Source organism: Myripristis murdjan, chromosome 3 (assembly GCF_902150065.1).
Source record: "Myripristis murdjan chromosome 3, fMyrMur1.1, whole genome shotgun sequence".
NCBI classification, from domain to species: Eukaryota; Metazoa; Chordata; class Actinopteri; order Holocentriformes; family Holocentridae; genus Myripristis; species Myripristis murdjan.
The window spans coordinates 19,785,825-19,798,345 of record NC_043982.1 but is presented as its reverse complement, the minus strand read 5'-3'; the positions used below and the strand labels follow the sequence as shown (position 1 = coordinate 19,798,345).

Genomic DNA, 12,521 nt, shown 5'->3' with positions numbered 1-12,521 from the left:
GTCTGAGGTCTTTGTAGCCTTCAAGAAGAACCAAATACATTTCTGAGTTTAGGGAGTTGTGGAATGTGAAGCTTTTTTTCTTTATTTCCTCACTCAGTTCTCCTCCTCCTCCTTTTTTCCTTTTCCCCCTTTTCTACCAAGAAACCCCAAAAGTCCAGGTCAGTGCAGTCTGGAAAACAAACCGCATGTTTTTCTTTTTTCATTTGGAGTCCGGCTCCCTGGCTTCTCCGAGTGCCTCAGCTGCCAAATATGCATGAAAATGTCACGGTTTGTTAAGAGGCCATTTGCCGAGCTTGTGAGGTTAAACCACAGAGCGAAGACTAGAGGGAGACACATAGGTCCCCACAACCGGAGATGATCATGGCTGCACCAGTCCCATTAGATAACTGTGCAAGTACCCTCAACCCGACCTCCAAACACGCTGGGAAAACAACTTCTTTGGCTGTTAAGTGTTTTTCATATCACTCTTAACGGTTCACTGTTTCTTGATAGGTGTGCACATATCGTATGTTAAGTGAAGCTCATGACCTGCTAATGATTTTGTGGCTGTGCTGATTTTATAAAATATTATGTTTTTTATGACATTATATATCAGTGGAAAGAGGGGGAGAGCAGGAGGGGACAGGACAGATGTGAAATTTAGAGGAAAGACAGGTGAGGTGATGGAAAGATGCAGGACAGCATGCTCCATAGCCCAAGAGTTGGATTCAAACCTATGATGTCATAGTTTCCTACTTCTCTGTTTCTGACTGACCTCATGACCTTATTTATGGCACTCAGGAACGCACGCAGCTAAATTAGAATTTGGAGATTAGTTTTGCTATCTTAACTGCCAAACAATTCAGCATATCAAAAGTACAGTATAAGGACAATGAAACATTAGCTGGAGTAGGTCCAGACAGATGCATAACATTGTCATCTCTTCTAAAAATCATTGCTTAATTAGAGCTATGAAATTTGCATACTGTTTTTTTCTCTTTCCAAAGGCACAGTGTACAGTTAATTCTGAGAGTAGTAGTTGTTAAAGGGGTTCATAAGTTGAAACAGTGCCTTCACCAGTATATCTCTGAAATGCTAAAATTATCTGATAGTATCAGTGCACCAATATATATTTAATGGGTTGTGGTAGTTGTGATCATCTCTGTGCTTGGCATGCTTACAGCAGTGCTCCTGCTTCCAAATAAGACAGGCACCCACTTTCATATTTGTTTGAACCTCAGCCACACTTAGAGGATGTTTTTGTTAACATTTAAGGCCTTTGCACACCATGTCTGAATTTTTCGTATGTTTTTTTTTTTTTTTTTCCATTTTTCTATAAAAATCATCCACAGAAACCTTGCACACAGAGTCCAACACATTTTTATTATAGATTCATTGCGAAATTCGTAGTATGAGACAAAAAGAAAACATTGGTTCCATCCAGTCCTGAGAAAGCGTCAAGAGCAGCAAGGAGGTTGACAGGCGATCCAAAATGTGCCATTGGAAAAGTGCGCACTGGTCCTGGTGGCTCACTGGATACCGTGCACCACTTGTTAAGACCTGATTGCAGCGTCCTGGGTTCGATGCTGCATGGTATCCCCTCTCTCTCCCCCTGTCTTTCCTGACTCTCTCTCTCTCTGCTGTGACAGTCAAATACAGCAGAAATGCCAAAAAAATCTTTTAAAAAAAGTTTGCACTGAATGATCACCACAGAAATTGAATGGGTTCATTTCAGTTTTGATGGTGATCAGCCTTTAAACTGGATCCGCATGTATTCAGGGTACAGCCTCAAAACACTGTGACATACAGACAAGGCCTGCCACCTTGCCTAGTTTGTGCATGTAGTGTTTACACCTTGTTGACACTTTATTCCATCAATCCATCACCATGTTTAAACCTTTTTCCATCAGTTTATTAAGCTTGATGTGAACAAACGTAGAAAATCGAACGTGTTCCAAAAACTTTGATGACCGATGAATGTGTCGGAGTCGGTTTGTCAGTGTGATTGACACAAATGTTGCGACAGTTTTGGATGAAAAATTCAGAATTGGTCTGTAAAGGCCTTTACATTTAGGTTTTTCCCTGATGATACAGCCTCTAGAATGACTTCAGAGTCTGTGTCTAGAATTGAATATGTAGATGAACAACATAACAACTAACCAGCTCCATAACAGGAATTCAAGGGATAGGGCTATGATGCCCTAAAAGTATTCCCATGACCCCAGAATGTAATGTACGACAAAAACACTGAGAAAAGAAATAAGAGCGAGGGAAACAACATAAAAGCACGGCAAGGATGAGGATGACCATTAACATTAACAAACCAAGTCAGGCCAATTTGTACTTAGCAGAGATCAGATAGCACGCAACAAGACATGGCCATGTGTTTATTATAACAGCCAAATACTCCCTCTTACTGAGAATAGGTCCAGGTCTCAGGAAAACTACTCTCCTAGATCTGGAGCAGCGATAGTGCAGGTGTTCTCAGAAAATGGAAGTGTAAATGTTGATTGATTCATGGTTTGCCTTGTTTGGGCTTGAGAGCGGACAAACGTTGGCTTGGCTGCGCTACAGACTTATTTCTCATATTTTCCATGACCATGTGGGATACTGCAGAGCCTATCACATGTGTTATCCATTATCTTGTGCTGTAGCCTTGTCCTAATTTTTTTCTCATTTCATTATTGTTGAAGACTTTGTAATGCTTTGAGTTGCATTTGATCTCATTGCCAGCCCATTGAGGAAATGAGAAAGTGCCTTTCATGCTGTTGTGCCGTCTCCATTAGCAGGGGTTACATATTATCTGCGATTTGCAATATTAGGCTGTACATTTCTTTCTGTTATCTCTTACTTGTCAGACTGTGTTGCCTGCACCATTCATCTGATCCTGAGAATGACATTGCCACAGACAGTTGATCATAATTAACTGGTTCAGTTCTGATTAGCATCTCAGCATCAACAGCAGGAATTTCACATCTCCCTCTTTCCCCTGGATCTAAGCCTGTATTTATCAAATGTCTCAGAGTAGGAGCTGGCAGTGGTAGGAGGCCTAGGCAGTATATCGTCCTATTTTACTCATGGTATGCTGGTATGGAACCACACAGAGATACGAAACTGACAATTTACTGTTGTTTTTTCCCCCTGTTGACAAACGCGTACCAAAAACATCTAATTGTAGCAGTGTAAAGGAATTTGTGAGCTAAATGTTGTCACAAAACATCCAAAACATGCCATCACACTAATTTGTATGTGCAATTGCAATTTGTTGGTAAACAAACAAACAAAAAACACTATTTAGAAAACACTATTTAGTAATTTAACATAAAATGGCCTTTTAAACAATGCAAAGTGTTTTTATTAACATTGTACTTTGTGCTTTCTAAAGTAACTCGCTGTTTTTTTTTTTTTTTTTACATTGTTTTTACTTACTGTTTGACTGATTGTTGTGTGGTACTGCTGGCTGGACAACAAATTGTCCCTCAGGGATAAAAAAGATATCCTTGATCCTTACTGTTTTGGGTGTTTAACCTATATCCCCCTGACACACAGTGAGTTTGGTAGTGCTCCTCTGGTTTAAGCTCCTCCTGAACAAACTGAAGTGCCCAGGAACTGGTTCTTTAGAGTACCAAAAAAGGAAAAAACATGACCATAAGATTACTCATCCAGCTTAATGGAAGTGTTCTGAGGCCAAATGATTGCTCTTAGGGTCCCAAAGTCCAGTATTTACCTCATGATTGCCTAGATCTTCCCCACTCACAAAACTCTGGTCGCCCCACAGCAAGCTGGTAGAAGAGTCTTGTAGCCTTCCTGTGCTCAATGTAAGCTTGTATGTTTGATTTTCATAGTCATAAATACAACTTGATACAGATTAATACAGTTTATTGGTTAAAGGTTGCACTAAATGTGTGACACCTTAAAGTAGAGTGAAAATGTCACCTATCATGTAAAATCTGACATCCCCATTTGTATTTGCCTCTTTATTGTGTGGTTCAAGCGTTCAAAAAACGGCTTCCACCTTATTACTGTAAGACAACCGGGGAATTTTGACTGTGGAAATTCTTGGAGGTAAAGAGGAAAGTATTGCCCTCCCTCTTTTAGCTTCACCAGTATGTTTTGACATAAGAAGGAGTAGATAATGACCAAGTTTTCATCTTTGGGTGAACTGTTTCTTGACAAAATTTAGATATTTACACATTTACGTGATAGTCAACTGGAATTACTTTCACCAAGTTAGGGGTTAAGACTTTTGCTAAAGAGTGCACAACTGAACAAAAAAATGATATGCATCATGTTAGAAATGAGTTCTTCATTTGTTACTACCGTTGTAGGTTTCACATTCCCTCACCGCCAAGGTTTTTGTGTATTCAGCTCCTGTGTCATTGAGCACATTTACATGCACACCTTATTCCTGTATTAACCGGAATATTTGCAATATTCCGGTTGCGCACGTGTCATGTAAACACGCACCGAACCCGATTAAGGTCATATTCCGGTCGGAGAGAATTCCGAATAAGCCCCCTGGCATATGCCTGTTCCAGCTGGAATATTGGGACATGTAAACACCTTAGTCGGAAAATGCTCCGAACCGGAATATTCAGTCACGACTGCGCATGCTCGACCTGCAAGGAATTCTGTGGCGTCTTTGTTGCTATGGTTACCTGCAAGCGGGGAAAACGGCATGGCGAACAGCAGCAAGAGCCAGGAGACTGCAGTCCACCTTCAGCTAATGAAAGACTTAAATATCACGGAGGATATCGATGGGAGAAAACATAGAACTAGCGACAGAAGAAAAAGAAGAAGAATTCTTCGTCTGTATTTCCGGCAGACCAGACGCCTATACACGTGCTGCTGCCCCCCGCGGCTGAGTGTCGCATTACGTAAGAGAGTGGAATACGCCGAAACACGGGGGCATTCCAAGTAACATGTAAACGGAATATTCCAGTTGCTGCGGCGCAGTTACCTTAGCCGTAATATTGACCCGAACCAGAATATGGTGTGCATGTAAACATACTCATTGTTGAGGAACCCATTGGGGGTTTTGAAGCCTCAGCCATGTGCACAGGCTAGTTTTGGCTCTGGGATGTGTTGCGCTGAAGAATGAAGGTGGCTGTGCCTTGTTGCTCCTGTCTGCCATCAAAAGCAGCGGCATATTTCTGTCTTTACAACTCAGCCTCCCCCTTGAGATATTTTCAGCTGGTACCTGAAAAAGAAAACCCTGTGACCACGGTGGAGCCTGTGGTGTCCTGTTGCTGTTATTTTGCTAACTGGACAACAAACAGCCTCTAAGCCTGGACTATTCTCTCACCAACACGCACACACAAAGACAAACACATGCGCTCAGTGGGGGAGGAGCAATATACTGTATGTCAACCTGACACACTTGGTATATATGTGTACAAGAGCTATTCAGCAGTATTTAGACTGTTTCTATAAGCAGTATGAATGCACAAGTGTTAAATCGTCCATTTGAAAGCATTTTAATAGTATATGTGAATGTGTCATTGGTGTATATGGCTGTTTTCACACCTATTTGCTTTGGTTTGAATCAGTGGAAAAGTTGAATACTTTGTTGCAGTGTTTATTTGGTTCAGTTTGATTCCACAAGGCAAAAAATTCAAACAAACGAAAACCAAGCAAACCAAGATGTTTTTTTTCCTCTCTACTTCAGTAATGTAGTGATCATTGCTTCCTGTAGTTATGTAGGATTGAGGTCAATTCATGTTCATGTTTGCAACCACATTGAGACCACTTCCTCAACAGGGTCTTGCTCTGGTAGTTTTGGTTTGTGCTTGAGTCACACCTGCCCAAATGAACCACACCAATGGAGCGAACGCACCAGAGTTTGATTCAGCTGGTCTCAACAAGGCAGGTGTGAGAGTGCCCTGTAAGATCAGTTTCAGGAGTGTTCTAACAGTGTGGGTGAGAGGTTTTCCGTAGTGCCTGAAACCCTTTTATTTCAGTGTTTTAGTAAGGGCGTTTCAGTGGTGTATGTGAGAGCAGAGTAGCATTTATCCGTGTGTTTCATGAGGGCTTGCAAAAGATTTAGAATAGTTGGTATGAATCTGTGAAAACATTTCAGTAGTGAGTGCAAGAGGGTTTCAGTATGAATATATTTCATAAAAAATGGATATTTGAATGTGTATTTGCAAGATTAATGTAAATTGATGTTCCATACAGGGCCGTGTCACTTTGTGCTCAGCTATCATGTCTAGTGTGTGCCAAACAAATAAAGTTACTGTCATATATCACTGGAGGTAATTCTCTAATCTGTAAAGCTGTTTCTTGTGTGCAGTAGGTAAAGTTTACAATACACTTGCATGTCGCTCTTATTTTGCTAGTTGGACAGTGAACTGGCTCCTTTATCTTTGCACTGGATCATTCTTGCACCTTCAGCACATTGACAGCCATGCTCACACACATGCACAGGCACCTAGAGGAATACAATAAATCAGTCAAATACATTCACTCTTTGTTTTACTCACATATTTAGGAACATATTTGTTCTCATACACATTTAATTTGTATATTGTGCACAAATACCGAGACACATGCTCAAGTCTTAGGAGTTCCATATACCCTGGCCAGGTGTTTTATTTTCAAGGCTGCTGTGTGCCTTGATTTGTGCTTCATGACGTGGACTTGGCACTCAGATTTATAATACAAAGTTGACTTTCCTATGATAGGAGAATGGTATTTGCTTCTGCAAACAATGGCAGCTGCAGTATAACACTGTAGACCAGTGTGTAAAGAGATGAATGCATTTTAGCATGATGCACAAGGCTGATGCATTAAGAGAGGTGATTACATAGCAGCCTGCCACTGTGTCAAAGATGAGATTATTCTTTACTATTGAACGGGACAGATAATGGCCTTGAAATAGAGTAACCTAATTTTATCCTGCAACAACGCTGTGAACTTCCACCATCAGCTGGCAAGAAAAAGATTCACTTTTGAAGACATCAGCATGTTGAAATGAGGCGTAAAGTGTCATTTCTCAACAGTTACAGTGGAAGGCTCTGTTCTGGTTTCCACAACTATTTTTGATTTTTTTTTTTTTTTTTTTTTTTAATTGAAGAATACTGCATTTGTTTTACAACAGTGAGGGCAGCCTAAAGGATAGTGTGCTGATAAGGTTAATGTGATTCTATGCTAAAAATGTGACCATGGTGAGTCAGCCTATTAGGAAGTAGGAGAAAGAAGTAAGTTAAAATAGTCAAGCTCAGTGTGTCATACTTATAAAAAGCAATTAAGAACCAAGAGGTCCCCTTATTGCAAACATACATAGAGTTTACAAAATATTAGGAATGACTATGTCCTCTGTAAAGCAGACGGTCGGTGAATCCTGCTGAACTTTGTGACTTCTGAGATCACGGGGAGGAAACAAGTTAAAGACAGTTGTTTTTGCCTTGAAATGCCTGAGGCATGGATTGTACAAAATGGTGTGTAGCTCTGTTAAGGCGTCGGCTATGGTGTGAAAATTAACACCAGCCACCGGCCTGAAATAGGCAGACTACCACTGAGGTAGCCATTCATTATTTTGATGTCCTATTCTAATAAAAAAACATTAGTTAGGTGGTGAAGACCTGATTATTCTGGGCATTGACAAGCCACTGAAGCCTACAAATATCAGTCTGCCCTTATAGTGTTTCAAGTGTTTTTGAGTGTGTGTCTTATACATTCAGACTTAAGTAATCTAATATGGTGGTGATGATGATGATGATGATGGCTGCTCGCTGGAGTGATGGAGTATGTTTTAACAGCAGTATCTGTTGTGTGTTTTCAGGTGCTGGGCCGGTGCTTCCTCACGGTGATGCAGGTCCATTTCCAGTTTCTATCACAGGCCTTGCAGAAGGTGCAGCCTGTGGCCCAGTCCTGCCTAGCAGAGGCGCTGGCTCAGGCCCAGGAACGCCGAACCAACGCCCGCTCCCAAAGCACCGGTCCCGGGCCCCTCACAGAGCTCGAGGAGGCCTCCCGCTCATGGAAGGGAGCAGCCGAGGTATGTAGCCATGGGGTGTCCCTGGTCTGGGCTGTGGAAATGGTGGGAGGGTTGTGTCTGTGAGGTGAAAAGCCGACTTGTTATACATTCCTAAGAAATGCCAGACGTTTATGATTTCTAGCCTCAATTTCCTATTTCCTCTTTCTTGCCTGCAGTTTGTCTGTGAACCTGCTTTGCCATGTCCCATACTCTTCTAAACCCCCACTCATGTAAGGGAGGCCATTTTGTAAGAGGAGCTAGCTAATCCCCAGGCTAATCAGTCCCTCTGGCCCATTTTGAGCTTTGTTCTGTACAGTGAGCCAGAGAGGAGAATAGTGGGTTGATTGATCTGTTAAGCCCTGGCATGCAGAGTGTTAGCCCCGGAGGGGACAAGGCCCGGATAGATCCCGGTGGAATGTGCTGTGGAATGGGACTCACTGCTGGCGAGTGCAGGCAGAGAGAGGTGGCTAGGACTCCATTTGAGTGGCCACTCGCATTTTTTTATGGCTTGAAAATGTCTGTAGATAATCAACAGTTTTATTATTGATACAGGTTGCAGTGTATGGGAAATGTTATATTTCAGAATACATACATTTTAGGAAATACATCATTACACAAAATTAATCATTCAGTTGCTCCCTGTCCTTCTAAAAAGGGGACTTTTGTCACACACCGGATGTGTAATTTCTATGAGACTGTGCTGCAGCTGTGTGTGCTGCTGTCTCTCTGACCCTGTGCTGTGCTGTGTGCTGCTGTGCCCTCAGGCAACGGCCAGGCTGAGGGAGAGGGGCCGGGACGGCTGCCTGGCAGGCATCCAGGTTCAGCAGCTCTTCTGCTCCAATAATACCACCATTCCTGAGCACCAGCTGAAGGAGCTCAATGTGAAAATTGACAACGCTTTACAGGTGCTCCCACCCACAATACACCACTATAGACTAAAGAAATGAACTAACTTTTTCACAACACAAACTTGACAGTCATGGCCTAAAATTTTGCTATTATTTGTCTTGGTTTGTAGTAATTTCCACTCTGTTGTAGACAACCATTTATATTTAATATAATTTAGGCAGTGATAGGCCACCCACTGTTTTTTGGCAACGTGAAGGGCAGCAGTGCCTCAAGAGTTGTTTCAGTTGCTGAATTCTTGCTTTCATCATATCTGAAAGTTTTAACTGCCAGAAAACATTTCACTAGATTTGTGAATATGTGTCTCATTTTATTTCTAGTTGCGTCATGCCATCTACATCGCCAAAAACTGCGTTGAATTATACTGCCTTTATGCCCCCTCAGCTAATCATTGGTTTATGGATTTGACAATGCAGTGATTCATTTTGTTTATTACCAAATGCTGAATATGATATTTATGATTACACAGTGGCGTGCGTTTCCTATCATTTATCTTTGTGAGGTCATAGATTCTGTCTGAAACACATTTTTCTCCTGTGTAATCTGTCAAGACACTGAAAGAAGCCTTTAAATCCAGGAAAACACCGTGCTTATCCCATATCACAATATCATGATGAGAGTTGGGACTGATCTGATTCAGTTTCGGTATTGGGGGCTAATATTTACTCACTTGTTAGATATTGCACTGGCGTTACTGATCCACGCTACGATTTCATTGTCTGGTGTTTTTATGAATTAGAAGTATGTAATGATGTAATTTTAAAAACATAGCCAAAATATTGTAGCACATAATTAGTAAGTAAACAGTTCTACAAAGATATCCAATTGTCCCCATGTTTTTTTTTTTGTTTTTTTTGTCTCCCAGAATTCTATGAGTTAGATGTATAGGAGCTTGCGCTGGATCACTGAGGACTTTTTAGACAGGCAACAAAAATTGCATGTGGCTCTCAGCTGCTGCTCTGCTGTACACACCGTGTCCAATGTGAAAGGATAAAATACACTGGGCTGGCCTGTGGGTCTGTGTGTTGCAATCATAACTGTGGCACTTAAGCAGAAAAACAACACAAACAGTATGCACCCTAAAACAAATGTCTAAAAAGTGTTACAAATGTACAAATTTGCCTAGCAGAGTAAATACTAGCAAAGTAAACGTTGTAGCTGGTTGTGGGCAGAATGCCACATGCTGGTACATCTTGTGCTGGTTCCCAGATCATCATTTGAAGGTAAACCTAGACATAACATAGGCGCCTGTTGTCTACTGGTCAGCTGGGTGACCGATTTCCATTCACACCGTCAAAAGTTCAGGACGAGGCAACTTTGAGGAGGTGCAGTGTGTGGATGTGTGCTTGTATGAGCACATGCTTCACCTTTTTACGACGTCAAACCCACCTCCTAACCCTCCTGCGCATTGCTCGCCCTGTGTTACTCCTCTGCTCACCTCTCATTGAAAATGAATTAAGGCCAGGCGATTTTTGTCACTTATGTAAAAATCCCTTCAGTCTGCATCTGAAGAAAACATTTTACCCCTGACTGATGCATTTCTGTATCTGAACTCATAGTTTGTGATTCTTCTTCCCTGCCTGCAGGCCTATAAAGCAGCACTAGAGAGCCTTGGCCACAGTGAGTATGCACTGAAGGCTGGCTTTCATCTGAACCCCAAATCTGTGGAGGCAGCCTTACAGGTAGGTCCACTCTCAGAACAGGGGCAGTTTAATTTCTTTAAAATGTGGGTGTATTGATTATTATCACCGTTGATGTGTGTGTGTGCATTTGTGTTACTGTCTTGGCTTGTGTGTTTGTGTGTGTTTGTGTGTGTTTGTGTGTGTGTGTGTGTGTGTGTGTGTGTGTGTGTGTGTGTGTGTGTGTGTGTGTGTGTGTGTGTGTGTGTGTGTGTGTGTGTGTGTTTGCATGTCTGTGCAGGGCTGCTGCAGCGAGGCGGAGGCCCAGCAGGCGGGTAGGATGCAGACGACCTCCCAGCCCATCCAGTGCGAGCTGCCCACCATCCCTGTGCAGATTGGCTCCCACTTCCTCAAAGGAGTCTCCTTCAACGAGTCAGCGGCTGAGAACCTCAAACTGAAAACGGTACAACTCCTGACCTTTTTTGCTGGCTCATACTTCTTCTGTTCACTGGCCTTGTTCTCTAGAGAAGTTCAAGTTGACCTGAGGGATACACGAGATGTTGTGATATATTTGTTATGTATTTGGCTCAGTTTGTGTGATTTGAAATTTTCTTCCAGCCATTCTCAGTTTTGTCCATGTGAGGCTTTGGGTCTCTGTGTTCGTGCTTTTTGTTTACACTGGGATTCTGCCCTTATTGGTCACAAGAATAAGCTGCTGATAGTCGCTCTCATAACAGTTGCCTGGCTCCTGTGCTAATTACACTGGGCAGATGCACTGTTGGCCACTCACTCCACTTCATAGCTGCTGAAAACATACTGTGTGCCATGCTGCTGGCACATAAACAGCAGCAGAATGTTGAATGTATACAGAAGGATCTAATAGTCTGCTGTCTGTAATAAGTATTGCACCATACTTTTGTATTCTGTGTAACATCTTGTTGCACTTGGAGCCATGTGTGTATATATAATGGTACGTTGTCAGAATGTTGTCATTTGATGTGCCAGTGCTATCTAGACTAATTGCTGTTTATTGCACTTGGCAATTAAATGTATTATCATTCTGATGGATGCTGACACTCCAGGAATCATGAGGCGTGGCCTCTCGTAGAGAGCATAATGCTCTTGTGAAAGTGAAAACTCCAGTGTTAGTGATATTAGTAGTTTTCCTCAATTCAGGGATTACACTGTCTTGGATGTGTTGGGGGGAAAACATGGCCATTGAACTTATGGGATTCATTAACAGTATTTAATACAGACAACGCAGGTACAATGGTATAAAAACAAGGCTGTTTTTTCTTAATTTCTGGAAGGTTTTTACCTCACAGCAGTGATAACCTGTGCAGAGATGAAGACTAGCCAAGTCTCTTGCGTTTTCAGCAGTATCTGTAGTGTAGCATGTATGTGTATAAGATTACTGTCAGCCTTACATCAGCAGACAGTGGCGATAGTCTGCTATATTCACCGCCTCTCTTTGTTTTGTCTCCTCAGCACACCATGCTGCAGCTCATTAAGGAGGCACTGGGCCAGAACGGTGTGACCCCCAGGGACGACTCCCCCGTCACTGAGGTCCTCAACCAAGTCTGCCCATCCAGCTGGAGAGGAGCCTGCAAGACTGCCGTCCAGCTGCTCTTTGCCCAGGCGGGACTGGTGAGTTAAAGAACAGTCATTTTAAATTACATTTTAAATACTGAGCTTTTTTTAATGCTCATGTCCAAAGTGACTTATAATGCATGTATTAGCAGAATTAGCCTCAGTTTCTATTAGGGGTCGGTGACATGGACAAAATGAAATATATCCTTGACAGAATACTTGGATATTGATGTTGTGATGATGCTGACTATTGGTGATTTCATAATTTACACACAGGTTTTTTTTTTTTTTTTTTTTTTTTTTTTTAATAAACAGACAGCAAGTAGGTAGTGGCAAATTATCAGAGTTTAATAAGTTCAGAAAATTGCATCCCTTTACTGTAATGTGGCCTTTGAGACCAGGAAAAGTCAAGTCATACACCAAATCACCATATTACAATATCCCAAAACATA

The 12,521-nt window shown here is 41.9% G+C and overlaps 1 protein-coding gene across 2 annotated transcripts in view; it reads left to right on the top strand.

Moving 5' to 3' along the window:
* garre1 (granule associated Rac and RHOG effector 1) overlaps window positions 1-12,521 on the top strand; it is a 52,322-nt gene that overhangs the window by 27,193 nt on the left and 12,608 nt on the right. For both annotated transcript variants that reach the window (XM_030048414.1, XM_030048415.1), the window contains exons 4-8: window positions 7,763-7,975; window positions 8,719-8,859; window positions 10,447-10,542; window positions 10,781-10,942; window positions 11,968-12,126. In XM_030048414.1, the coding sequence (XP_029904274.1) occupies window positions 7,763-7,975; window positions 8,719-8,859; window positions 10,447-10,542; window positions 10,781-10,942; window positions 11,968-12,126 (771 nt within the window). The remainder of the gene's footprint in view (window positions 1-7,762; window positions 7,976-8,718; window positions 8,860-10,446; window positions 10,543-10,780; window positions 10,943-11,967; window positions 12,127-12,521) is intronic.